Below are 27,279 nucleotides of genomic sequence, written 5' to 3'. Positions count from 1 at the left end.
GGTGCGTAAGGGATCTATGGGGCGCAGGGGATTTGTGGGGCGCATAAGGGATCTGTGGGGCACATGGGAAGCCTGCGGGATCTGTGGGGCACTGGGGATCTGTGGGGTGCATAAAGGATCTGTGGGGCACAGGGGTCTGTGGGGTGCATAAGGGATCTGTGGGGCGCAGGGGATGTGTGGGGTGCGTAAGGGATCTGTGGGGCGCAGGGGATTTGTGGGGCGCATAAGGGATCTGTGGGGCGCATAGTGGAATCTATGGGGCACAAGGGGGCGCATAAGGGATCTGTGGGGTGCATGGGAAGCCTGCGGGATCTGTGGGGCGCAGGGGATGTGTGGGGTGCGCCGGGGTCTATGGGGCACAGGGGATTTTTGGGGTGTATAAGGGATCTGTGGGGCACAGGGCATTTGTAGGGCGCATAAGGGATTTGTGGGGCGCATGGGAAGCCTGCGGGATCTGTGGGGCGCAGGGGATGTGTGGGGTGCGCCGGGGTCTGTGGGGCGCAGGGGATGTGTGGGGTGCATAAGGGATCTGTGGGGCGCATGGGAAGCCTGTGGGATCTGTGGGGCGCAGGGGATGTGTGGGGGTGCGTAAGGGATCTGTGGGGCACAGGGGATTTGTGGGGCGCATAAGGGATCTGTGGGGCGCATGGGAAGCCTGCGGGATCTGTGGGGCGCAGGGGATGTGTGGGGTGCGCCGGGGTCTATGGGGCACCCAGTGTTTGGGGTGGGTCTTAGGGTGGGTTGTGGATCACGCAGGGGATCTGTGGGGCACAGGGGGAGCCTTTGGGATCTATGGGGCACAGGCGTCTGTGGGGTGCCTAAGGGGATCTGTGGGGCACATGGGAAGTCGGCAGGATCTATGGGGCACAGGGGATTTGTGGGGCGCACAGGGGCCTGGGGGGAACCCGGTGTTTGGGGTGGGTTGTAGGGTGTGACGTGGATCACACAGGGGATCTGTGGGGCACAGGGCATCTGTGGGGTGCATAAGGGATATGTGGGGCACAGGGGATCTGTGGGGCACAGGGGATCTGTTGGGCAACCAGTGTTTGGGGTGGGTCATGGATCACACGAGATCTGTGGGGCGCATGGGAAGCCTTTGGGATCTGTGGGGTGCGCATGATGGGATCTATGGGGCACAGGGGACTTGTGGGGTGCAAAGGGGTCTGTGTGGTATATAGGGGCATCTGTGGGGCACAGGGGAAGCCTTTGGCGTCTATGGGGCACAGGGGATTTTTGGGGTGTATAAGGGATCTGTGGGGCACAGGGGATCTGTGGGGTGTACAAGGGATCTGTGGGGTGTATAAGGGATCTGTGGGGCACAGGGGATCTGTGGGGCGTACAAGGGATCTGTGGGGCACAGGGGATCTGTGGGGCGTACAAGGGATCTGTGGGGCACACGTGGGGTCTCTGGGCGTTCTCCGAGGGTCTTTGGGATGCATGGGGGTCTCTATGGGGTGCAAGGGGGGGTCTGTGGGGTCTATGGGGTCACGGCGATTCTGTGGGGCACACGTGGGGTGTGTGGGGCGCGTGGGGATCTGTGGGGTGTATGAGGGATCTGTGGGGCACACGTGGGGTGTGTGGGGCGCGTGGGGATCCGTGGGGTGCAGCCCCTCACCCCAGTGTCCCCCCAGATCTCTCCATCCAACCCACGCGACCCACGGACTCCAGGTACGGGTGGGGGGCTGTGGGGGGGGGGGGGGTCCCTGGGGGGGTCTGTCCCTGTCACCCCCCAGGTGGCGCCGTGGGGTCAATCAGTGACCTTGGGGGTCAATCAATGGCCAGGGGGTCAATCAATGGCCAGGGGATCAATCAATGGCCAGGGGGTCAATCAATGGCCAGGGGGTCAATCAATGGCCAGGGGGTCAATCAATGGCTACGAGGGTCAGTCAGTGACCTTGGAGGTCAATCAATGGCCGTGGGGTCAATCAGTGACCTTGGGGGTCAATCAATGGCCAGGGGGGTCAATCAATGGCCAGGGGGTCAATCAATGGTCACAGAGGTCAATCAATGGCTACAAGGGTCAATCAATGGCCATGAGGGTCAATCAATGGCCAGGGGGTCAATCAATGGCCATGCGTGTCAATCAATGGCTATGAGGGTCAATCAATGGTCACAGAGGTCAATCAATGGCCTTGAGGGTCAATCAGTGACCTTGGAGGTCAACCAATGGCCAGGGGGTCAATCAATGGTCACAGAGGTCAATCAATGGCCACAGGGATCAATCAATGGCCATGGGGGTCAATCAATGGTCACAGGGATCAATCAATGGCTACGAGGGTCAATCAGTGACCTTGGGGGTCAATCAATGGCCAGGGGGTCAATCAATGGTCACAGAGGTCAGTCAATGGCCTTGAGGGTCAATCAATGGCCAGGGGTTCAATCAATGGCTGTGGGGGTCAATCAATGGCTGTGGGGGTCAATCAATGGCTGTGGGGGTCAATCAGTGTCCTTGGGGGTCAATCAATGACTTGGGGGTCAATCAGTGACCACAGAGATCAATCAATGACCGTGGGAGCCAATCAATGACTCCGAGGGTCAATCACTGACCATGGGGGTCAATCAATGGCTGTGGGGGTCAATCAATGGCCAGGAGGTTAATCAATGGTCACAGAGGTTAATCAATGGTCACAGGGATCAATCAATGGCCAGGGGGATCAATCAATGGTCACAGGGGTCAATCAATGGCCACAGGGATCAATCAATGGCCAGGGGGATCAATCAATGGCCAGGGGGGTCAATCAATGGCCAGGGGGGTCAATCAATGGCTGTGGGGGTCAATCAGTGACCACAGAGGATCAATCAATGACCGTGGGAGCCAATCAATGGCCTTGAGGGTCAATCACTGACCATGGGGGTCAATCAATGGCCATGAGGGTCAATCATGGGGGTCCATGGAGGGTCAGTGGGGGGGGTCCATCCCCAGGTGTCCCTGTCCCCCCAGGAGAGGTGGTGGACGCGGTCCTGGGGACAATCAGTGACCATGGAGGGTCTCTGGGTGGGTCGGGGTCCATCCCTGTCCCCCCACAGTGACATTGTCCCCCAGGACGCAGTGCTGGGGACAATCAGTGACCATGGAGGGTCTCTGGGTGGGTCGGGGTCCATCCCCAGGTGTCCCTGTCCCCAGGACAGATGTGGATACGGTGCTGGTGACAATCAATGTCCATGGAGGGTCTCTGGGTGGGTCGGGGTCCATCCCTGTCCCCCCACAGTGACATTGTCCCCCAGGAGCGATGGCGGACACGGTGCTGGTGACAATCAGTGACCATGGGGGTGTCCATGGAGGGTCGGTGGGTGGGCAGGGGTCCATCCCCCGGTGTCCCTGTCCCCCAGGAGAGATGTTGGATGCGGTGCTGGTGACACCGTGGGGTCAATCAGTGACCATGGTGGCCCATCAATGACCATGGGGTCAATCATGGGGGTCCATGGAGGGTCTCTGGGTGGGTCGGGGTCCATCCCTGTCCCCCACAGTGACATTGTCCCCCAGGACGCGGTGCTGGGGACAATCAGTGACCATGGACGGTCGGTGGGTGGGTCGGGGTCCATCCCTGTCCCCCCACAGTGTCATTGTCCCCCAGGAGCGATGGCGGACGCAGTCCTGGTGACAATCAGTGTCCATGGAGGGTCTCTGGGTGGGTCGGGGTCCATCCCTGTCCCCCACATGTGTCATTGTCCCCCAGGACGCAGTGCTGGTGGCAATCAGTGACCATGGACGGTCAGTGGGTGGGTCGGGGTCCATCCCTGTCCCCCACATGTGTCATTGTCCCCCAGGACGCGGTGCTGGTGACAATCAATGTCCATGGAGGGTCTCTGGGTGGGTCGGGGTCCATCCCTGTCCCCCCACAGTGACATTGTCCCCCAGGAGCGATGGCGGACGCAGTCCTGGTGACAATCAATGTCCATGGACGGTCGGTGGGTGGGTCGGGGTCCATCCCTGTCCCCCCACAGTGTCATTGTCCCCCAGGAGCGATGGCGGACGCGGTGCTGGCGGCCCTGGGCGCGGCGGCGCCGTTCCTGCGGCCGGGCGAGCGCGAGCGCCTGGCGGCCACCACGCGTCCCTTCGACCCCCGCGCCGAGTGCTTCGTGCCCCACGCGGGACACGAGTTCGTCAGGGGACGCGTGCTGGAGAGACAGGGCGGCAGCGTCACCGTGGAGACCGAGCTCGGAGAGGTGACACCGGGGGGACACGGGGGACTCAGGGACATGGGGAGGGTCACAGGGATCTCAATGGGACACTGGGGAGATGCCACCATCGACACCAAGCTCGGAGAGGTGACATGGAGGGGACATGGGGGGCTTGGGGACACGGGGGTCTCGGTGGGACACTGGGGAGATGGCACCGTGGAGACCGAGCTCGGAGAGGTGACATGGAGGGGACACGGGGGACTCAGGGACATGGGGAGGGTCACAGGGATCTCAATGGGACATTGGGGAGATGCCACCATGGACACCAAGCTCGGAGAGGTGACATGGAGGGGACATGGGGGGCTTGGGGACACGGGGGTCTCAATGGGACACTGGGGAGATGGCACCGTGGAGACCGAGCTCGGAGAGGTGACACCGGGGGGACACGGGGGACTCAGGGACATGGGGAGGGTCACAGGGATCTCAATGGGACACTGGGGAGATGCCACCATCGACACCAAGCTCGGAGAGGTGACATGGAGGGGACATGGGGGGCTTGGGGACACGGGAGTCTCAGTGGGACATTGGGGAGATGCCACCATCGACACCAAGCTCGGAGAGGTGACACCGGGGGGACACGGGGGGCTTGGGGACACGGGGGTCTCGGTGGGACACTGGGGAGATGTCACTGTGGAGATCAAGATGGGAGAGGTGGCATTGGGGGCTCGCAGGGGGCCTGAGGACATGGGGACCTTGGGGACAGTCACAGGGCTCTGGGGAGGTCATGGGGAGCTTGGGGACACGGGGGTCTCGATGGGACACTGGGGAGATGGCACCGTGGAGACCGAGCTCAGAGAGGTGACACCGGCGGGACACGGGGGGCTCGGGGACACGGGGGTCTCGATGGGACACTGGGGAGATGGCACCGTGGAGACCAAGCTCAGAGAGGTGACACCCAGGGGCGCAGGGACGTGAGGGGGTCATGGGGGACATGGGGACCTTGGGGAGGGTCACAGGAACCTTGGGGACATTGGGACCTTGGGGTCACAGGGGTCTCAATGGGGCGGCAGCGTCACCGTGGAGACCGAGCTCGGAGAGGTGACACCGGGGGGACACGGGGGGCCTGGGGACATGTAGGGGTCACAGGGCTCTCAATGGGACACAGGGGAGATGCCACCATGGAGAGGAGCTGGAAGAGGTGACACCACGGGGGTCATGGAGACCTTGGGGACACGGGGACCTTGGGGTCAAGGGGGGCTCAGGGACATGGGGAGGGTCACAGGGGTCTCAAGGGGACATTGATGGAGATGCCACCATGGACACCAAGCTGGGAGAGGTGACACCAGGCGGGTCATGGCGACCTCAAGGAGAGCCCAGATGCATCACGGTGGGGCTCGTGGTGGAGCTCCTAGAGAGGGGTCACCACCGTGGACACCAGGCCGGGAGAGGTGACGCCGGTGACACTGTGGGGTCACCGCTGACCCCCCCGGTGTCCCCCAGACGGTGACGGTCAAGGAGGGCGACGTGCACCAGCAGAACCCGCCCAAGTTCGACAAGATCGAGGACATGGCCATGCTGACGTTCCTGCACGAGCCCGCCGTGCTCTTCAACCTCAAGGAGCGCTACGCGGCCTGGATGATCTACGTGAGACCCCAAAATGGGCAGGGGGACCCCAAAAATGGGGGGGGGGAGAACCTCAAAAATGGGGAGGGGGACCTCAAAAATGGGGGGGGAGAACATCAAAAATGGGGGGGGACAGCAAAAATGGGGGGGGGACAGCAAAAATGGGAGGGGGACCTCAAAAATGGGGGGGAGAACATCAAAAATGGGGGGGAACAGCAAAAATGGGGGGGAAATCTCAAAAATGGGGGGGGAAATCTCAAAAATGGGGAGGGGACCTCAAAAACGGGGCAGAACATTAAAAATGGGGTGGGGAACCTCAAAAATGGGGGAAGGATTTGAAAAATGGGGGGGGAACGTTAAAAATGGGGTGGGGAACCTCAAAAATGGGGGGGAGAACCTCAAAAATAGGGAGGGGGGACCTCAAAAATGGGGGGGAGAACATCAAAAATGGGGGAAATCTCAAAAATGGGGGGGGGAATCTCAAAAATGGGGAGGGGACCTCAAAAACGGGGCAGAACATTAAAAATGGGGTGGGGAACCTCAAAAATGGGGGAAGGATTTGAAAAATGGGGGGGGAACGTTAAAAATGGGGTGGGGGACCTCAAAAATGGGAGAGGGAACATCAAAAACGGAGAGGAACATCAAAAATGGGGCGAGAACCTCAAAAATGCGGGGAGAACCTCAAAAATGGGGTGGGGAACCACAAAAATGGGGGAGAGAATCTCAAAAATGGTAGGGGGCCTCAAAAATGGGGGGGGAGAACCTCAAAAATGTGGGGGAACATCAAAAATGGAGAGGGGAAACTCAAAATGGGGTAGGGAATCTCCAAAATGGGGGGAAAACTAAAAAATGGAGAGGGGACCTCAAAAATGGGAGGGGGGAACCTCAAAAATGGGGGGAGGAAACCTCAAAAATGGGTGAAGGGACAGTGGGGACCCTGCCCCAAAGCTCAGGTGGGGCTGGAACCAGGTGGGAGCTTCTGGGGACACCTGGAACCATGGAGAGGCATCTGGGGGGGCTTTGGGGCACCAGGAATTGGGGTGGGGGAGGCTTCTCCAGAGCCACGCAGATCCCAAATGTCCCATCCCTGGTTGCCCTGAACACCCCCAGACCCAAAATATCCAAACCTTGGACGCCCAGACCCAAAATCTCCAATTCTTGGACCCCCAGCACCCCTGAACCTCCCCCAGACCCAAAATCTCCAATCCTTGGACCTCCTGAACACCCCCAGGCCCAAAATCTCCAATCCTTGGACCTCCAGCATCCCACAACCCCCTCCAGATCCTGCAGTGTCCCATCCTTGACCCCACCCAGCCACCCTGAACCTCCCCCAGACCCAAAATCTCCAAACCTTGGACCCCCTGAACACCCCCAGAACCAAAGTCTCCAATCCTTGGACCTCCAAGAGCCCTGAACCCCCTCCAGATCCTCCAGTGTCCATCCTTGACCCCACCCAGCCACCCTGAACCTCCCCCAGACCCAAAATCTCCAAACCCTGGACCCCCAGCACTCCTGAGTCCCCTCCAGACCCAAAATTTCCAATCCTTGGACCCCCAGACCCAAAATCTCCAGTTCTTGGACCTCCAGGACCCCCAGACCCAAAATCTTCAATTCTTGGACCTCCAGGAGCCCCGAACCTCCCCCAGACCCAAAATCTCCAATCCTTGGACCCCCAGACCTAAAATCTCCAAACCTTGGACCCCCAGACCTAAAATCTCCAAACCTTGGACCCCCAGACCCAAAATCTCCAAACCCTGAACCCCCAGCACCCTTGAACCTCCACCAGACCCAAAATCTCCAATCCTTGGACCTCCAGGAGCCCCGAACGTCCCCCAGACCCAAAACCTCCAAACCTTGGACCCCCAGGAGCCCTGAACCCCCTCCAGATCCTCCAGCGTCCCACCCTTGACCCCCCAAACCCCCCACCACCCATTCCCGCACCCCGGTTGGGGTCGGTGTCCCCACGCCGGGTGTGTCCCCCCCCGAGCCCCCCGTTTGTCCCCCCAGACCTACTCGGGGCTGTTCTGCGTCACCGTGAACCCCTACAAGTGGCTCCCGGTCTATGACCCACAAGTGGTGGCCGCCTACCGGGGCAAGAAGCGCAACGAGGTCCCCCCGCACATCTTCTCCATCTCCGACAACGCCTACCAGTACATGCTGACAGGTGGGACCCCCAAAACGGGCCTGGGGACACCTGGGGACACCTGGGGACACCTGGGCGCCAGGGCAGGTCCAAGGGTCCCCGTGGGTCCTCACGGTTTTGAGATAGCTCAGTGGGGAGGGTGGAGAACCCCAACATCTCCTACACCTTGGTCCCACCTGGGAAGGTGGGGAACCCCAAGATCTCCCTCAGCTTGGTTCCACCTCACCTTGGTTCTACCTGGGAGGGTGGAGAACCCCAACATCTCCCTCATCTTGTCCCACTTGGGACCTCTAGACCTCCTTCAACTTGGTCCCACCTGGGAGGGTGGAGAACCCCAACGTCTCCCTGATCTTGGTTCCACCTCACCTTGGTCACACCTGAGAGGGTGGAGAGCCCCACGACTCCCAGTATCTTCACAGTCTGGTCACACCTGACCTGGGACTCACCTGGCTGTGGGGAGACCCCCAAGACCCCCAATGGCTCCCCCCAGTTTTGACCCATCCCACCTGGAAGGGTGGAGAACCCCAAACACCAGACCCTCGACCTCTCATGAACTTTGTCCCACCTGACCTTCTCCTCACCTGGCGGGGGTTGGAGAACCCCAAATTCCAAACTTATTCTGAACTTTGTCCCACCTGACCTGCTCCTCACCTGGTGGGGGTTGGAGAACCCTCAGCATCTCCCCAGCCTCATCCCATCTGACCTGCTCCTCACCTGAGGGGGTTGGGGAACCCCAAACGCCAAACTTCTCCTGAACTTTGTCCCACCTGACCTGCTCCTCACCTGGGGAGGTTGGAGAACCCTCAGCATCTCCCCAGCCTCATCCCATCTGACCTGCTCCTCACCTGAGGGGGTTGGGGAACCCCAAACGCCAAACTTCTCCTGAGCTTTGCCCCACCTGACCTGCTGCTCACCTGGAGGAGTTGGAGAACCCCAAACCCCAAACTTCTCCTGAGCTTTGTCCCACCTGACCTGCTGCTCACCTGGAGGAGTTGGAGAACCCCAAACCCCTCAACATTTCCCCAGCCTCATCCCACCTCGCCTGGGGAGGTTGGGGAACCCCAAACCCCAAACTTCTCCTGAACTTTGTCCCACCTGACCTGCTGCTCACCTGGAGGAGAGCTGAAGACCCCCCAGACCCCTCCTCACCCCCCGACCCCTCTCTCTCCCCACAGACCGCGAGAACCAATCCATCCTCATCACGTGAGTCCCCAACCCCGACACCGCCCCACAGGTGTGGGGTGACCCCAGGTGACCCCTCAGTGACCCCCTGGTGACCCCCTGGTGACCCCCTTGCCCCCCCCAGCGGCGAATCGGGGGCGGGGAAAACGGTGAACACCAAACGCGTCATCCAATACTTCGCCAGCATCGCCGCCATCGGCGACCGCAAGAAGGAGGCGGCCAATAGCAGCAAGGTAAAAAAGGGCGGGGCCCGGCCGCGCCCCCCGCGGTGTCACCTCCCCCCTGGCCGTGTCCCCGCCCACCCGCGGTGTCACCCCCCACCCCAGGGCACCCTGGAGGATCAAATCATCCAGGCCAACCCCGCGCTCGAGGCCTTCGGCAACGCCAAGACCGTGCGCAACGACAACTCCTCGCGATTCGTGAGTGGGGCGGGGCCTGGGCTGTGGGGCGGGGCCCAGGGGAGGAGTCAATAGGGCTATGGGTGGGGCAGCACCTGTGGGATGAGGTGTCTGTGGGGCACATCAGTGGGGTGGGGTCTATGGGTGAGTTCTGTGAGGTGGATTTTGGACTTTGGGGTCTATGGGGTGGAGTCTATGGGGTGAGGCTGGTGTCTGTGGGGCGCATCGATGGGGCAGAGTCCATAGGCGGGGTCTGTGAGGTGGATTTTGGATTTTGGGGTCTATGGGGTGGAGTCTATGGGTTGGGGCTGGTGTCTGTGGGGCACATCAGTGGGGTGGGGCCTATGGGTGAGTTCTGTGAGGAGGAGATTGGATTTTGGGGTCTGTGGGGTGGGGCTCAGGGGAGGAGTCTGCAGGGCCTTGGGGTGGAGTCTGTGGGGCGGAGCCTGTGGGTATGGGGTGAGGCTGGTGTCTGTGGGGCATAACTATGGGGCAGAGTCCACAGGCAGGTTCTGTGAGGTGGATTTTGGATTTTGGGGTCTATGGGGTGGAGTCTATGGGGTGAGGCTGGTGTCTGTGGGGCGCATCTATGGGGCAGAGTCCACAGGCAGGTTCTGTGAGGTGGATATTGGACTTTGGGGTCTATGGGGTGGAGTCTATGGGGTGAGGCTGGTGTCTGTGGGGCATAACTATGGGGCAGAGTCCACAGGCAGGGTCTGTGAGGTGGATATTGGACTTTGGGGTCTATGGGGTGGAGTCTATGGGGTGAGGCTGGTGTCTGTGGGGCGCATCTATGGGGCAGAGTCCATAGGCGGGGTCTGTGAGGTGGATTTTGGATTTTGGGGTCTATGGGGTGGAGTCTATGGGGTGAGGCTGGTGTCTGTGGGGCGCATCGATGGGGCAGAGTCCACAGGCGGGGTCTGTGAGGTGGATTTTGGATTTTGGGGTCTATGGGGTGGAGTCTATGGGTTGGGGCCAGTGTCTGTGGGGCACATCAGTGGGGTGGGGTCTATGGGGCGGGGCCTGTGTCTACAGGGCGCATCATAGAGTCTGTCAGGTCGGGCTGGTGTCTGTGGGGCACATCAGTGGGGTGGGGCCCATAGGGTGAGGCCTGGGGGAGGAGTCTATGGGGCTTTGGGTGGTGCAGCACCCGTGGAATGGGGTCTATGGGGTTGGGCCAATGTCTATGAGAACATCAATGGGGCAGAGTCTATGGGGTGGGGCTGGTGTCTGTGGGGTGGGGCGGACAGGTTAGGATCTTTGGGGCAGAGTCTATGGGGCTGGGGCTGGGTCTATGGGGTGGGGTGGACAGATTACAGTCTGTGGGGCAGTCTATAGGGCTGGGGCTGTGGGGAGGGGTGGACAGGTTAGGGTCTGTGGGGCAGAGTCTATGGGGCTGGGGCTGGGTCTATGGGGTGAGGTGGACAGATTACAGTCTGTGGGGCAGGGTGTATGGGACTGGGGCTGGGTCTATGGGGTGGGGTGGACAGGTTAGGGTCTGTGGGGCAGGGTGTATGGGACTGGGGCTGGGTCTATGGGGTGGGGTGGATAGGTTAGAGTCTGTGGGGCAGTCTATAGGGCTGGGGCTGGGTCTATGGGGTGGGGTGGATAGGTTAGGGTCTGTGGGGCAGTCTATAGGGCTGGGGCTGGGGCTGTGGGGTGGGGTGGACAGGTTAGGGTCTGTGGGGCCGGGGATATAGATCTGGGTCTATGGGGTGTGGTGTACAGGTTAGGGGCTGTGGGGCAGAGTCTATGGGGCTGGGGCTGGGTCTATGGGGTGAGGTGGACAGATTACAGTCTGTGGGGCAGGGTGTATGGGACTGGGGCTGGGTCTATGGGGTGGGGTGGACAGGTTAGGGTCTGTGGGGCAGAGTCTATGGGGCTGGGGCTGGGTCTATGGGGTGAGGTGGACAGATTACAGTCTGTGGGGCAGGGTGTATGGGACTGGGGCTGGGTCTATGGGGTGGGGTGGACAGGTTAGGGTCTGGGGGGCAGAGTCTATGGGGCTGGGGCTGGGTCTATGGGGTGAGGTGGACAGGTTAGGGTCTGTGGGGCAGAGTCTATGGGGCTGGGGCTGGGTCTATGGGGTGAGGTGGACAGATTACAGTCTGTGGGGCAGGGTGTATGGGACTGGGGCTGGGGCTGTGGGGTGGGGTGGATAGGTTAGGGTCTGTGGGGCCGGGGATATAGATCTGGGTCTATGGGGTGTGGTGTACAGGTTAGGGGCTGTGGGGCAGAGTCCATAGGGCTGGATCTAAGGGGTGGGGTCTGAAGATCTCAGTGGTAAAGGGGACGGGATCTATGGGACAGCACCTATGGGGCAGGGTCTATGGGGTGGCCTCTGTGGGGCAGGGTCTTTGTGAGGAGCCTGTGGGGCAGGACCTATGGGACAGGATCTGTGGGGTGGCCTCTGTGGGGTGGGGTCTCTGGGGTGGCCTCTGTGGGGCAGGATCTGTGGGGTGGCCTCTATAGGGTAGGGTCTCTGGGGTGGCCTCTGTGGGGCAGGGTCTTTGTGAGGAGCCTGTGGGGCAGGACCTATGGGACAGGATCTGTGGGGTGGCCTCTGTGGGGCGGGGTCTCTGGGGTGGCCTCTGTGGGGCAGGACCCATGGCCCCCCACCGCCCTTTCAGGGGAAGTTCATCCGGATCCACTTCGGGGCCACCGGGAAGTTGGCGTCGGCCGACATCGAGACCTGTGAGTGGCCAAGGGTGGTGGGAGCAGGGCTTGGCCAATGTCCGGCCGCTGTCCGTGTGTCCAGAGCCCTCCTCGTCCCTCTGTCCGCTTCCTCATCCTCCCATCTCCTCATGTGTCCATCCATCCCTTCATCCACCCACATGTCCGTCTGTCCTCCTGGTTGGTGGATCCATGAGTTGTGCTTCCCTCCATCCATCTCCTCATCCCTCCATCATCCATCCATCCATCATCCATCATCCATCCATCCATCCATCCATCATCCATCCATCCATCCTGCCATCCATCCATCCATCCATCCATCCATCATCCATCCATCATCCATCCATCATCCATCCATCATCCATCCATCCATCCATCCATCATCCATCCATCCATCCATCCATCCATCCATCATCCATCCATCATCCATCATCCATCCATCATCCATCCATCCATCCATCCATCATTCATCCATCATCCATCCATCATCCATCCCTTCCATTTATCCATCCATCCATCCATCCATCATCCATCCATCCATCATCCATCCATCATCCATCCATCCATCCTGCCATCTATCCATCCATCAATCCATCATCCATCCATCATCCATCCATCCATCATCCATCCATCCATCCATCCATCCATCCACCCATCCTGCCATCCATCCATCCATCATCCATCATCCATCCATCATCCATCCATCCATCCATCATCCATCCATCATCCATCCATCATCCATCATCCATCCATCATCCATCCATCATCCATCCATCCATCCATCATCCATCCATCATCCATCCATCATCCATCCATCCATCATCCATCCATCATCCATCCATCATCCATCCATCCATCATCCATCCATCCATCCATCCATCCATCATCCATCATCCATCCATCATCCATCCATCCATCCATCCATCCATCATCCATCCATCCATCCATCATTCATCCATCATCCATCCATCATCCATCATCCATCCATCATCCATCCATCCATCATCCATCCATCCATCCATCCATCCATCCATCCATCCATCCATCCATCCATCCATCCCTCTCCATGGTTGGTAGATCCAATGAGCTGGTGTCCTGCCCTGTTGTCCATCATTCCATCCATCTCCTTCTCCCACTAGCCATCTGACCCTCCACCTCCTCATCTTTCCATCTCCTCACATCTCCATCCAACTTTTCATTTATCCACCCATCTCTTCACTCATCCACATGTCCATGCCTCCACCCATCTCTCCATGTCTCCGTTCCTCTCCTCACCCCACCATTCCCTCTCCATCCCTCTCCTCACCCACCTTCTCCCCATCCACCCTCCCAGACCTCCTGGAGAAGTCCCGCGTCATCTTCCAGCTGAAGGCCGAGCGCAACTACCACATCTTCTACCAGATCCTCTCCAACAAGAAGCCAGAGCTTCTGGGTGAGCTGGGCCACCACCATGGCCTCGGGGCTTCTCCTTCCCCCCTTTTCCCGAAATTTGGGGTGGTTTGAGGAGATTGGGAGTGCTCAGAGGTGTCTCCATCCCACCCCAGAGATGCTGCTGGTCACCTCCAACCCCTATGACTACGGGTACGTGTCCCAGGGCGAGGTGACCGTGGCCTCCATCGACGACGCCGAGGAGCTGTTGGCAACCGATGTGAGCAGGGAGGGGTGGAGGGAGTGATGGGTCCATGGATGGACGGATGGATGGAGATATGGAGAGATGTCTGCATGAGTGCATGGATGGAGGTATGGAGAGATGAGTCCATGGATGGATGGATGGATGGATGGATGAGTCCATCGATGGATGGATGGAGGTATGGAGAGATGGAGGAATGAGTCCATGGATGGATGGATGGATGGAGATATGGAGAGATGTGTGCATGGATGGATGGATGGATGGATGGATGGATGGATGGAAGTATGGAGAGATGGAGGAATGAGTCCATGGATGGATGGAGATATGGAGAGATGTGTGCATGAGTGCATGGATGGATGGATGGAGGTATGGAGAGATGAGTCCATGGATGGATGGATGGATGGATGGATGGATGAGTCCATGGATGGATGGATGGAGGTATGGAGAGATGGAGGAATGAGTCCATGGATGGATGGAAGAATGGATGAGTCCATGGAGAGATGGAGAGATGGATGAATGAGTCCATGGATGGATCCGTGTATATAGAGGTCCTCAAATGGGTGGATGAGACCATGGATAGATGGACCCTTCCATGGATCAGTGAGTCCTTAGAAGGAGAGATGGAGGATGGATGGGTCCTCAGATGGATCCATGAGTATAAATGTCCTCTAATGGGTGGATGAGTCCATGGATTGATGGATTAAGTCCTCAAATGGATTGATGGAAGAATCCATGGACAGGTGAATCCATGGATGGATGGATGGATGGATGGACGGACGTGGGTATGGAGATGAATGGATGGATGGATGGATGAGTCCATGGATGGATGGATGGATGGATGAGTCCATGGCTGGATGGATGAAGTTCTGAAATGGATGGATGGATCCTGAATAAATGAGTCCTGAGCTAGACAAATGAACCCATGGATGGATGGATGGATGGATGGATGGATGAATTAATTAATTAATTAATTGATGGACAAGTCCTTCAAGTGGACAAACCCATGGCTGGACATGTCCCCATTGGCCAGCTGGGCCAACGAGTGGGAAGGACAGTGGGAGGTACCCTCAGGTGGCGACCATCGCAGGTGGTGACCATCGCAGGTGGTGACCATCGCAGGTGGTGACCACCAGAAGCCATGCCCTCACCTGGCCCCTCCCTCACCTGCTTCACCCCTCCCAGAGCGCCTTTGACGTGCTGGGCTTCACGGCCGAGGAGAAGGCCGGCGTCTACAAGCTGACGGGGGCCATCATGCACTTCGGCAACATGAAGTTCAAGCAGAAGCAGCGGGAGGAGCAGGCAGAGCCCGACGGCACCGAAGGCGGGTCGGGGCGAGGGGGCGACCGGTCAGGGCGGGGTCACCAGGTGAGGTGGCACCTGACCAGGTATCTCCTGCTCCACAGATGCCGACAAGTCCGCCTACCTGATGGGGCTGAACTCGGCCGACCTGCTCAAGGGCTTGTGCCACCCGCGCGTCAAGGTGGGCAACGAGTACGTGACCAAGGGGCAGAGCGTCCAGCAGGTCTACTACTCCATCGGGGCCCTGGCCAAGGCCGTCTACGAGAAGATGTTCAACTGGATGGTGGTGAGGATCAACAACTCGCTGGACACCAAGCAGCCGCGGCAGTACTTCATCGGCGTCTTGGACATCGCTGGCTTCGAGATCTTTGATGTGAGGCTCGGGGCGGGGCAGTGGCGCTGGGCCTTGCAGGGGTGGCATTGAGCCAGCTGGGTGGTGAGGGGATCTCCTAGAGCTTCATGGTGACCTTGGGTGGGGATTGGGTCTTTGTGTTGACGTCATTGAGCGTTGCGTTGACCTCATTGATCCCAGTGACTCCTTTAGGTGCTGAGTTGACCTTCTTGACCCCACTGGGTGTTGTTTTGAACCCTTTGGGTCTCAGGTTGACCCCACTGATCTCATTGGATGTTCTGCTGACCCCACTGGGTGTAGAGTTGTCCCCATTGACCCCCGCTGGGCATCACTTTGACCCTGTTGGATGTTGAGTTGACCCCATGGATCCCATTCAATGTTGTCTTCACCCCATTGGGTGTCAGATTGACTCTGTCCATCCCATTGGGTGTGCAGCTGACCCTGTTGAGCCTTGAGCTGGCCTTGTTGAGTTGACCCCATGGACTCAGTTGGCCCCGTTGGGTGTTGAGTTGACCCCATGGACTCCTTCACCTGTTTCTCCCTCTCCTCCCCCAGTTCAACAGCTTCGAGCAGCTCTGCATCAACTTCACCAACGAGAAGCTGCAGCAGTTCTTCAACCACCACATGTTCGTGCTGGAGCAGGAGGAGTACAAGAAGGAGGGCATCGAGTGGGAGTTCATCGACTTCGGCATGGACCTGCAGGCCTGCATCGACCTCATCGAGAAGGTACCACCACCCCCAGGACCTCCAGGGCCTCCAGGGGCTGAGGGAGGAGGGTCCATCCAGCTGGAGCCCCTCAGGTGCCCCAGGAGAGGCTTTTGGGTTGTCCCTGGTGTCCTTCCCGACCAACAAGCTCTGCTTGTCCACAGCCCATGGGGATCATGTCCATCCTGGAGGAGGAGTGCATGTTCCCCAAGGCCTCGGACATGACCTTCAAGTCCAAACTCTACGACAACCACCTGGGCAAGTCGGCCAACTTCGGGAAGCCACGGAACGTCAAGGGCAAGTCCGAGGCGCACTTCTCGCTCACCCACTACGCCGGCACCGTGGACTACAACATCCTGGGCTGGCTGGAGAAGAACAAGGACCCCCTCAATGAGACGGTGGTGGGGCTCTACCAGAAATCCGCCCTCAAGCTCTTGGCCCACCTCTTCTCCAACTACGCCGGGGCAGACTCCGGTGGGTGGTGGAGGGGTGAAGAAGACAGTTCCCACAGGAGTTGTCCTTGTTCCCACCTCATCCGACCGCTCTCCTCCGCAGGCGGTGACAGCGGGAAGGGGAAAGGAGCCAAGAAGAAAGGTTCCTCCTTCCAGACGGTCTCAGCCCTGCACCGGGTGAGGAACCTGCTCTAGATCTGCTGCAGGGCGGGGGGAGAACATCTCCTGGTGTAGAGGGTGGTCCCACCACCCCCCAGCCCCTCCCCTGCTCCGCCATTGGTCACCCTCCCCTCTCCTCCCCAGGAGAACCTCAACAAGCTGATGGCCAACCTCAAGACCACCCACCCCCACTTCGTCCGCTGCCTCGTCCCGAACGAGCGGAAGGAGCCGGGTGAGCCGAGGGTGGGGATTGGAGGTTGGGGCGTGGGCGTGGCTCGTGGTTGACCCCTCACCTGTGTCCCCCCTCCAGGTGTGATGGACAACGCCCTGGTCATGCACCAGCTCCGCTGCAACGGGGTCCTGGAGGGAATCCGCATCTGCCGCAAGGGCTTCCCCAACCGCATCCTCTACGGGGACTTCCGACAGCGGTGGGGACACGGAGAGGGTTTGGGTGGGGGGGACAACGCCATGGGGGCTGAGCTCGGGGGTCATGTCCTCTGTGGCCCCCAGGTACCGCATCCTGAACCCCGCGGCCATCCCCGAGGGGCAGTTCATCGACAGCCGCAAGGGCGCCGAGAAGCTCCTGGGCTCCATCGACATCGACCACAACCAGTACAAGTTTGGGCACACCAAGGTGAGATCTCGTGGTCCCCGTTCCCTGTGGTGCCACCATCCTTCATGTGTTGTGAACCTCATGGTCCCCATGATCCCTGTGTGCATCTAGGTAGACACCACCCCATAATTCCACCCAGCACAACCAGTTTGATCCCACTGGTAAGATCTTATGGTCCCTGTTCCTTGTGGCCCCACCATGCAAAGTGAACATGGACCTCATGGTGCCGTGATCCCCATGTCCATCTGCCCATTGACATGTCCATCTACCCAAACACCACGCCATTCTTCCATCCACCACAACCCTTTTGGACACACCATGAGAAGATCCCATGGTCTCTTTTCCCTGTGGTCCCACCATCCCTCAGGTGTAGTGGACCCCATGTTCCCACCATTCATGTGTCCATCTGTTCCTCCCTATGTCCATCTGTTCCTTCTGGACCCCTACCCCATCCTTCCACCCACCACAACCAGTTTGATCCTACTGGGTGAGATCTCGTGGTCCCTTTTTCCTGTGGTCCCATCATCCAAGGTGGACCTGGACCTCGTGGTCCTGTGATCACCATGTCCATCTGTCCATCTACCCAGACACCATCTACCCCATCCTTTCACCCACCACAACCAGTTTGATCCCTCTGGGTCAGATCCCATTGTCTCTGTTCCAAGTGGTCTCAACGTCCACGATGGACATGGACCTCATGGTCCCATGATCCCTGTGTCCATCTGTCCATCAACATGTCCATCTGTCCATCTATCTAAACACCACCCCATAATTCCACCCACCACAACTACTTTGGATGCACTGTGGGGAGATCCTGTTGTCTCTGTTCCCTGTGGTGCCACCATCCAAGGTGGACATGTACCTTATGGTCCCATGATCCCCGTGTCCATCTGTCCATCTACCCAGACACCACCCCATCCTTCCACCCACCACAACCCCTTTGGACGCATTGTGGGGAGATCCCGCGGTCTCTGTTCCCTCTGTTCCCACCATCCGAGGTGGACACAGACCTCATGGTCCCACCACCTCCTCCCTCCCCTCAGGTGTTCTTCAAGGCAGGGCTCCTGGGCCAGCTGGAGGAGATGCGTGACGAGCGCCTGTCCCGCATCATCACCCGCATCCAGGCGCGGGCGCGGGGGCAGCTCATGCGCATCGAGTTCAAGAAGATCGTGGAGCGCCGGTGAGACGGGGGCGGGCCTTCTGCTCACCTGGTCACCTGGCTGGGCATGTGGTGGCACCTGTGTCCTTCTCCTCCTCCTCGTCCTCGTAGGGACGCGCTGCTGGTGATCCAGTGGAACCTCCGGGCCTTCATGGGGGTGAAGAACTGGCCGTGGATGAAGCTCTATTTCAAGATCAAGCCCTTGCTGAAGAGCGCGGAGACGGAGAAGGAGATGCAGGTGGGTGGGGTGGGCAGGGAAGGGTGGGACCACCACCACCAGGATCATCTGAGGGGTGTTGGATCAGGGTCTTTGACCTTCTCGGGGTCTCCTGGAGCAGAACATGAAGGAGGAGTACGGGCGGCTGAAGGACGCCCTGGAGAAGTCGGAGTCGCGGCGGAAGGAGCTGGAGGAGAAGATGGTCTCCATGCTGCAGGAGAAGAACGACCTCCAGCTCCAAGTGCAGGCTGTGAGTCAGATCAGCCCAAAACCACATCACAGGTGTGACCACCACCCCCACCAGACCCTGGGGCAACCCTGCTTCACTTGCTGTCCCCCCCAAAACAGGAGCAGGACAACCTGAACGACGCCGAGGAGCGCTGTGACCAGCTGATCAAGAACAAGATCCAGCTGGAGGCCAAGGTGAAGGAGCTGACGGAGCGGCTGGAGGACGAGGAGGAGATGAACGCCGAGCTGACAGCCAAGAAGAGGAAGCTGGAGGACGAATGCTCAGAGCTGAAGAAGGACATTGATGACCTGGAGCTGACCCTGGCCAAGGTGGAGAAGGAGAAACACGCGACTGAGAACAAGGTGAGGATTGGGAGAGGCCTTGGCCTCAAGGTGAGGGGACTTCAATCTGCTCAGCCTTGTTGGGTTGGGTTGAGGAGACTCCAGGCTGGTTGGGTTGCATTGAGTTGGTGCGACATAAGACGGGTTGGGTTGGGTTGAGTTGGTGCGACATAAGACTGGTTGGGTTGGGTTGAGTTGGGTTGGTGAGACATAAAACTGGTTGGGTTGGGCTGGGCTGGGTTGAGATGATCAAGGATGGTTGGGTTGGGTTGGTGAGACGTAAAACTGGTTGGGTTGGGTTGGGTTGGGTTGGGTTGGTGAAATGTAAAACTGGTTGGGTTGGGTTTGGAATGGGTTGAGACGATCAAGGATGGCTGAGATGGGTTGAGAAGACATGAGGTATTGAGGACACCCAAGGCTGGGTGGGATCTGCTAGCTTGGGTTAAGGAACCCAAGGCAGGTTGAGAAGATCCAATGTTGGTTGGGTTGGGCTCATTGAGAAGACCCAAAGTCCTTTGGGTTCTCCTGCATTGAAACCACCTCTTTGGATGAGGTGAACATCAACCTCCCCCAACTCTGCCCCACCCCGGCACTGAGCTGGAGGCCGGACACTTCTCCTGCAGGTCAAGAACCTCACAGAGGAGATGGCGGGGCTGGACGAGACCATCGCCAAGCTGGCCAAGGAGAAGAAGGCTCTGCAGGAGTCCCACCAGCAGACGCTGGACGACCTGCAGGCCGAGGAAGACAAGGTCAACACCTTGACTAAGGGCAAAGTCAAGCTGGAACAGCAAGTGGACGATGTGAGTGTGGCTGGTCCCACCCCAGGCCCTGCTGAGGAACGTCTGGGGCGAAGACGAGCAGAACTTGAGGTTTCTCCCCATTTCTGTGTTCCTGCACAGCTCGAAGGCTCCCTGGAGCAGGAGAAGAAGATCCGAATGGACCTGGAACGGGCCAAGAGGAAGCTGGAAGGTGACCTGAAGCTGACCCAGGAGAACATCATGGATCTGGAGAATGACAAGCAGCAGCTGGAGGAGAAGCTCAAGAAGTGAGGCTGGATGGATCTCCCTGCCATGTGAGGTCCAGTTGAGGGTCACGGGTGAGACCTCACTTGCCCCCACTTCTTCCACAGGAAGGAGTTTGAGATCCACCAGCAGAACAGCAGGATCGAGGACGAGCAGGCGCTGGCTCTGCAGCTCCAGAAGAAGCTGAAGGAGCTACAGGTAAGGTGGGAAGATGGATCTGTGTCTGGTTGGGTTGGACTGGAGCATCTCCAGGTGGTTTGTTTGGGTTGAAGAGCAACCTGATGGTTGAGTTGGAGAGTCTCCAGGTGGATGGCCGAGTGGAAGAGGCTCCATTAGCTGGGTTGGTTTTGGTGGGGTTGAAGAGTCTCCAGCTGGTTGGGTTGACCTGAATGGTCTCCAACTGCTTGGGGTGGGTCGAGTTGAGTTGGATTCAAGCGTCCCAAAGCTGCTTGAGTTGGGTTGAGTGGAGGGGATGGGGGTTCACCCAAGTTGCTTTGAAGAACCTTCAGCTGGTTGGGCTGAAGAGTCTCCAACTGGTTGAGTTGGGTTGAGTGCCCACCTTGCTGGGTTGAGTTGCTTTGAAGAACTTTCAGCTGATTGGGCTGGAGAGACTCCAACTGGTTGAGTTGAGTTGAGTTGAGTGTCTACCTTGTTGGGTTGAGTTGCTTTGATGAACCTTTAGCTGGTTGGGCTGGAGAGACTTCAACTGGTTGAGCTGAGTTGAGTGTCCACCTTGTTGGGTTGAGTTGCTTTGACAAACCTTCAGCTGGTTGGGCTGAAGAGTCTCCACATGGCTGAGTTGAGTTGAGTGTCCACCTTGTTAGGTTGGGTTGGGTTGTGTTGAAGAACCTTCAGCTGGTTGACTTGGAGAGTCCCCAACTGGTTGAGTTGAGCATCCACCTTGTTGGGTTGAGTTGCTTTGAAGAACCTTCAGCTGGTTGGAGAGTCTCCAACTGGTTGAGTTGGGTTGAGTGCCCACCTTGCTGGGTTGAGTTGCTTTGAAGAACTTTCAGCTAGCTGGGTTGAGTGTCCACCTTGCTGGGTTGAGTTGCTTTGAAGAACCTTCAGCAGGTTGGGTTGAGTTGCTTTGAAGAACCTTCAGCTGGTTGAGCTGAAGAGTCTCCAACTGGTTGAGTTGGGTTGAGTGTCCACCTTGCTGGGTTGAGCTGCTTTGAAGAACTTTCAGCTAGCTGGGTTGAGTGTCCACCTTGCTGGGTTGAATTGCTTTGAAGAACCTTCAGCTGGTTGGGTTGAGTTGCTTTGAAAAACCTTCAGCTGCTTGAGCTGAAGAGTCTCCAACCGGTTGGGTTGGGTTGGGTTGAGTGTCCACCTCGTTGGGTTGAGCACCCTCTCGCTGCCCAGGCGCGGATCGAGGAGCTGGAGGAGGAGCTGGAGGCGGAGCGGACGGGCCGGGCCAAGGTGGAGAAGCAGCGCTCGGAGCTGTCGCGGGAGCTGGAGGAGCTCAGCGAGCGGCTGGAGGAGGCCGGCGGTGCCACCTCGGCGCAGCTGGAGCTCAACAAGAAGCGAGAGGCCGAGTTCCAGAAGCTGCGGCGGGACCTGGAGGAGGCCACGCTGCAGCACGAGGCCACGGCGGCCGCGCTGAGGAAGAAACACGCCGACAGCGTGGCCGAGCTGGGCGAGCAGCTGGACAACCTCCAGCGCGTCAAGCAGAAGCTGGAGAAGGAGAAGAGCGAGCTCAAGCTGGAGCTGGATGACCTCAGCGCCAACGTGGAGCAGCTGATCAAGTCTAAGGTAGGAGGAGGTTGAGATGGACAGCAGGGAATTGTGGGATGGTTTGGGTGGGACAGGACTGCTGAGATCATCCAGTTCATCAACCCTCGGGGAGGGACACCTTCCACTAGACCAGGCTGGGTTGGGTTAAGTTGGGCTGAAGAATCTTCAACTTGTTGAGTTGGGTTGAGTGTCCACCTTATTGGGTTGAGTTGCATTGAAGAACCTCCAGCTGGTTGGGCTGAAGAGTCTCCAACTAGTTGAGTTGGGTTGAGCATCCACCTTGTTGGGTTGAGCTGCTTTGAAGAACCTTCAATTGGTTGGGCTGAAGAGTCTCCAACTGGTTGAGTTGGGTTAAACGTCCACCTTTTTGGATTGAGTTGCTTTGAAGAACCTTCAGCTGGTTGGGCTGGAGAGTCTCCAACTGGTTGAGTTGTGTTGAGTGTCCACCCTGTTGGGTTGGGTTGTGTTGAAGAACCTTCAACTCATTGAGTTGGGTTGAGCATCCACCTTGTTGGATTGAGTTGCTTTGAAGAACATTCATCTGGTTGGGCTGGAGAATCTCCAGCTGGTTGACTTGGGTTGAGTGTCCACCTTGTTGGGTTGAGTTGCTTTGAAGAACCTTCAGTTTGTTGAGCTGAAGAGTCTCCACATGGCCGAGTTGACCTGAGTTGGGTTGAAATGAAGACTCTCCATGTGGTTGGGTTGTGTTGAGTGCAGGGTTGGGTGGATCCCACCCAGGGTTCCACCAGACCAGGTGGCTCCAAGCCCTGGCCTTGGACACCTCCAGCCATGGGGCATGTCCACCCCACCATAGCCTCCATCCCCACCCCTCGTCTGGCCCATCCTCTGCAGGTGGCCATGGAGAAGATGTCGCGCTCCATGGAGGACCAGGCTGCCGAGCACTTGGCAAAGCTGGAGGAGACCCAACGTGTCCTCAACGATGCCAACACCCAACGGGCCAAGCTGCAGACGGAGAACGGTGGGAGCTGACCCTGGGTGGTCCCCACACCTGTCCCACACCTGCACCTCCATCCCCCATCCCACCTGACCCCCACCCCACACCTGAAGTCCCACCCACCCATCCAGGTGAGCTGTCGCGGCAGCTGGAGGAGAAGGAGGCGCTGGTGTCCCAGCTGACCCGCGGCAAGGTGTCCTACACCCAGCAGCTGGAGGACCTGCGGAGGCAGCTGGAGGAGGAGATGAAGGTGGGGTCTGGTGGGGGGTGAGAAGACCTGGGGGGGATCCAGGTGGATCACAGGTGTCCTTCACCCTTGTGGTCACTGGTTCAGAATGGTGGGGTTGGGTGGGTCCATCTGCAGGGGTTCCATCTACAGGGGGTTCTGCTGTAGGAGGTCCAGGGAGGGTTGGGTTGGTCTATGAAAGGTCCAAATAAGGTTGGGTTGGTCTGCAGAAGGTCTGGTTGTGTTGTGGTGATGAAGACCAGCTCTTGCTGAGCTGGAGACACTCAGAAGTTCAAGATAACCTGGATCCAATGGTGCCACCTTCTCCTGAAGGTGTAAGGAAGGTTGGGTTGATCTGGAAGAGCTTGGGTTGGTCTATGGAAGGTCCAAGGATGATTGGGTTGGTCTGGAGAAGATTGGGTTGGTCTGCAGAAGGTCTGGTTGTGTTGTGGTGATGAAGACCAGTTCTTGATGAGTTGGAGACCCCACAAAGCTCAAACTAACTTGGATCCAATGGTCCTACCTTCTCCTGAAGGTGTAAGGAAGGTTGGGTTGATCTGGAAGAAGATGGGTTGGTCTACAGAAGGTCTGAGGAAGGTTGGGTTGGTCTAAATAAGGTCCAAGAAGAGTTGGGTTGGTCTGGAGTAGATTGGCTTGGTCTGCAAGAGGTCTGGTTGGGTTGGGGTGATGAAGTCCACCTCCTGCTGAGCTGGAGACCCCAGGAAGTTCAAGATGACCTCAATCCAATGGTCCCATCTTCTCCTGAGGGTGTAAGGAAGGTTGGGTTGACCTGGAAGAGCTCGGGTCAATCTATGGAAGGTCCAAGGATGATTGGGTTGGTCTAAAGTGGTTTAGAGAGGGGTTGGGTCGGTCTATGGAAGGTCCAGATATGTTTGGGTTGGTCTGCAGAAGGTTGGCTTGGTCTGCAGAAGGTCTGGTTGGGTTGGGGTGATGAAGACCAGCTCCTGCTGAGCTGGAGACACCCAGCAGTTCAAGCTGACCTGGATCCAATGGTCCCACCATCTCCTGAAGGTGTACGGAAGGTTGGGTTGATCTGGAAGAAGATGGGTTGGTCTACAGAAGGTCTGAGGAAAGTTGGGTTGGTCTAAATAAGACCCAAGAAGAGTTGGGTTGGGTTGGTCTGGAGTAGACTGGCTTGGTCTGCAGAAGGTCTGGTTGGGTTGTGGTGATGAAGACCAGCTCCCGCTGAGCCAGAGGACTCCAGGTGACCTGGACCCCATGGTGCCACCTTCTCCTCGCCAGGCCAAGAACGCGCTGGCGCACGCGCTGCAGTCGGCCCGGCACGACGGGGACCTGCTGCGGGAGCAGTACGAGGAGGAGACCGAGGCCAAGGCCGAGCTCCAGCGCGCCCTCTCCAAGGCCAACTCCGAGGTGGCCCAGTGGAGGACCAAGTATGAGACGGACGCCATCCAACGCACCGAGGAGCTGGAGGAGGCCAAGTGAGTCATCATGGGTGGAGCTTCCGTGGCGTCAGGGGTGGAGATCACCCACCGGAGAATGTTCTGGAGAAGGTTTTGGAGGAGCCATCTCCTCATGGGTGGAGCTTCTGCGGGGTCAGGGGTGGAGATCACCCACAGGATAATGTTCTGGAGAAGGTTTTGGAGGAGCCATCTCCTCGTGGGTGGAGCTTCTGCGGGGTCAGGGGTGGAGATCAACCTTGGGAGAATTTCTGGAGAAAGGTTTTGGAGAAATCTAAGTGAGTCATTGCCCCATGGGTGGAGCTTCTGTGGGGTCAGGGGTGGAGACCATCCACTGGAGAAGGTTCTGGAGGAGGAGAAGTGAGTCTTGTCTCATAGATGGAGATTCTGTGGGGTTGGGGATGTGGAAACCACTGGAAAATGTTCTGTAGAAGGTTTTAGAGATTGAGTCACCTCCCTATGGATGTAGCTCCTGTGGGGTCAGGATGGAGACCACACGCTGGAGAAGGTATTGGAGGTTTTAGAGGTTAAGTCTTCTCCTCATGGGTGGAGCTCCTGAGGGGTCAGAGGGGTGGAGACCATGCACTGGAGAAAGTCCTGAAGAAGGTCCTGGAGGAGGTAGAGCGCCCTGGAGATGGTAGAGGACACGCAGAGAAGAACCTCGGCCAGTGGCTGGGTGGGAGAAGGTTCGAGCGGCCCCCCCTGGCCCACGGGTGACCCCAGGTGGTCCCTGGGGCAGGAAGAAGCTGGCGCAGCGGCTGCAGGAGGCTGAGGAGGCCGTGGAGGCCGTCAACGCCAAGTGCTCCTCGCTGGAGAAGACCAAGCACCGGCTGCAGAACGAGATCGAGGACCTGATGGCCGACGTGGAGCGGTCGAACGCGGCTGCCGCTGCCCTGGACAAGAAGCAGAGGAACTTTGACAAGGTGGGCGGGTGGGGCAGGGTGGGGTGGCTGGGTGGCGCCAGGTGGCCGTGGGGTGACACCTGGCTGTCCCCAGGTGTTGGCCGAGTGGAAGCAGAAGTTCGAGGAGTCTCAGACGGAGCTGGAGGCATCCCAGAAGGAGGCCAGGGCCCTCAGCACCGATCTCTTCAAGCTGAGGAACATCTACGAGGAGTCCCTGGAGCACCTGGAGACCTTCAAGAGGGAGAACAAGAACCTCCAAGGTGACACCGCGGGTCCCTCTGCCCACCTGGGCGCTCCCCGCCCGTTCCCACGGGGTCTGACGGGGTCTCACCTGGGCAGAGGAGATCTCGGACCTCACGGAGCAGCTCGGCGCCGGCAACAAATCCATCCACGAGCTGGAGAAGGTCCGCAAGCAGCTGGACGCCGAGAAGCTGGAGCTCCAAGCCGCTCTGGAAGAGGCTGAGGTGGATCACGCCCCGTCCCACCCCATCCCTATGTTCTCCTGGCGGGACACCCACGCTCTGTGGTCCTCAAGGTCCCGTGTGTCCTCCCCAGGCCTCCCTGGAGCACGAGGAGGGGAAGATCCTGAGGGCACAGCTGGAGTTCAACCAGGTGAAGGCGGAGTACGAGCGGAAGCTGGGCGAGAAGGAGGAGGAGATGGAGCAGGTGAAGCGCAACCACCTGCGCGTGGTGGAGTCGCTGCAGACCTCGCTGGACGCCGAGACCCGGAGCCGCAACGAGGCCCTCAGGCTGAAGAAGAAGATGGAGGGCGACCTCAACGAGATGGAGATCCAGCTCAGCCACGCCAACCGCGGCGCCAACGAGGCCCAGAAGCAGGTCAAGGCTCTGCAGGGCTACCTGAAGGTACCTGTCCATGAGGACATAGAGGGGTAGGAGGGGCCTGAAGGTCCCACAGGGAGATGGAAGTGTAGGAGGTACCTGAAGGTTCCATGAGGACATGAAGGTGTAGGAGGTACCTGAAGGTCCCACAGGGACATGGAGGAGCAGGAGATACCTGGAGATCCCACTGGGACATGGAGGTGCAGGAGGTACCTGGGGGTTCCACAGGGACATGGAGGAGTAGGAGGTAGCCAAAAGTTCCTTTCTCTGGGGACATTGAGGTCCTGAAGGTCCCATGGGGACATGAAGGTGCAGGAGGTACCTGAAGGTCCCTGTCCATGGAGACCTTGGGGTGTTGGAGGCCCCACCGCCTATAGGGGTGGTTTGATGGACCCACTACCCCATTGCTGGGTGGACCCACCACCCCTTCCCACCATCCCATGTCTGGGTGGACCCACCACCCCTTCCCACCACACCATGGATGGGTGATCCCACCCCATGGCCAGGTGGACCCACCACCCCTTCCCACCACCCCATGTCTGGGTGGACCCACCACCCCTTCCCACCACACCATGGATGGGTGATCCCACCCCATGGCCAGGTGGACCCACTACCCCTTCTCACCACCCCATGGTCAGGTGGACCCACCACCCCTTCCCACCACACTATGGATGGGTAAACCCACCACCCCTTCCCACCACCCCATGTCCAGGTGGACCCACCACCCCTTCCCACCACCCCATGTCCAGGTGGATCTACCACCCCTTCCCACCCCATGGCCAGGTGGATCCACCACCCCATGTCCGGGTGGACCCACCACCCCATGTCCAGGTGGACCCACTACCCCTTCCCACCACCCCATGT

The 27,279-nt window shown here is 58.7% G+C and overlaps 1 protein-coding gene across 1 annotated transcript in view; it reads left to right on the top strand.

Annotated features, from left to right (window-relative positions):
• The first annotated feature begins 1,636 nt into the window (after positions 1-1,636).
• Positions 1,637-27,279, top strand: part of LOC131568194 (myosin-6-like) — a 32,043-nt gene continuing 6,400 nt past the window's right edge. The window contains exons 1-33 of the mRNA XM_058820136.1: positions 1,637-1,668; positions 3,962-4,167; positions 5,623-5,766; positions 7,753-7,909; positions 9,064-9,091; positions 9,195-9,303; positions 9,397-9,489; positions 12,099-12,162; positions 13,475-13,573; positions 13,686-13,789; positions 14,954-15,092; positions 15,175-15,443; positions 15,978-16,148; positions 16,292-16,601; positions 16,683-16,756; positions 16,883-16,970; positions 17,049-17,166; positions 17,249-17,372; positions 18,395-18,531; positions 18,622-18,748; positions 18,849-18,977; positions 19,076-19,318; positions 19,921-20,097; positions 20,197-20,342; positions 20,427-20,517; positions 21,682-22,071; positions 22,906-23,032; positions 23,140-23,258; positions 24,498-24,694; positions 25,413-25,596; positions 25,670-25,835; positions 25,915-26,039; positions 26,131-26,439. Coding sequence (XP_058676119.1) covers positions 3,967-4,167; positions 5,623-5,766; positions 7,753-7,909; positions 9,064-9,091; positions 9,195-9,303; positions 9,397-9,489; positions 12,099-12,162; positions 13,475-13,573; positions 13,686-13,789; positions 14,954-15,092; positions 15,175-15,443; positions 15,978-16,148; positions 16,292-16,601; positions 16,683-16,756; positions 16,883-16,970; positions 17,049-17,166; positions 17,249-17,372; positions 18,395-18,531; positions 18,622-18,748; positions 18,849-18,977; positions 19,076-19,318; positions 19,921-20,097; positions 20,197-20,342; positions 20,427-20,517; positions 21,682-22,071; positions 22,906-23,032; positions 23,140-23,258; positions 24,498-24,694; positions 25,413-25,596; positions 25,670-25,835; positions 25,915-26,039; positions 26,131-26,439 — 4,959 coding nt within the window. The 5' untranslated portion in view covers positions 1,637-1,668; positions 3,962-3,966. The remainder of the gene's footprint in view (positions 1,669-3,961; positions 4,168-5,622; positions 5,767-7,752; positions 7,910-9,063; positions 9,092-9,194; positions 9,304-9,396; positions 9,490-12,098; positions 12,163-13,474; positions 13,574-13,685; positions 13,790-14,953; positions 15,093-15,174; positions 15,444-15,977; positions 16,149-16,291; positions 16,602-16,682; positions 16,757-16,882; positions 16,971-17,048; positions 17,167-17,248; positions 17,373-18,394; positions 18,532-18,621; positions 18,749-18,848; positions 18,978-19,075; positions 19,319-19,920; positions 20,098-20,196; positions 20,343-20,426; positions 20,518-21,681; positions 22,072-22,905; positions 23,033-23,139; positions 23,259-24,497; positions 24,695-25,412; positions 25,597-25,669; positions 25,836-25,914; positions 26,040-26,130; positions 26,440-27,279) is intronic.

The sequence above is a fragment of the Ammospiza caudacuta genome, chromosome 1, assembly GCF_027887145.1.
Source record: "Ammospiza caudacuta isolate bAmmCau1 chromosome 1, bAmmCau1.pri, whole genome shotgun sequence".
Taxonomy (NCBI): domain Eukaryota; kingdom Metazoa; phylum Chordata; class Aves; order Passeriformes; family Passerellidae; genus Ammospiza; species Ammospiza caudacuta.
The sequence above is the reverse complement of the archived record's forward strand: the minus strand, read 5'-3'. Positions and strand labels throughout refer to the sequence as shown.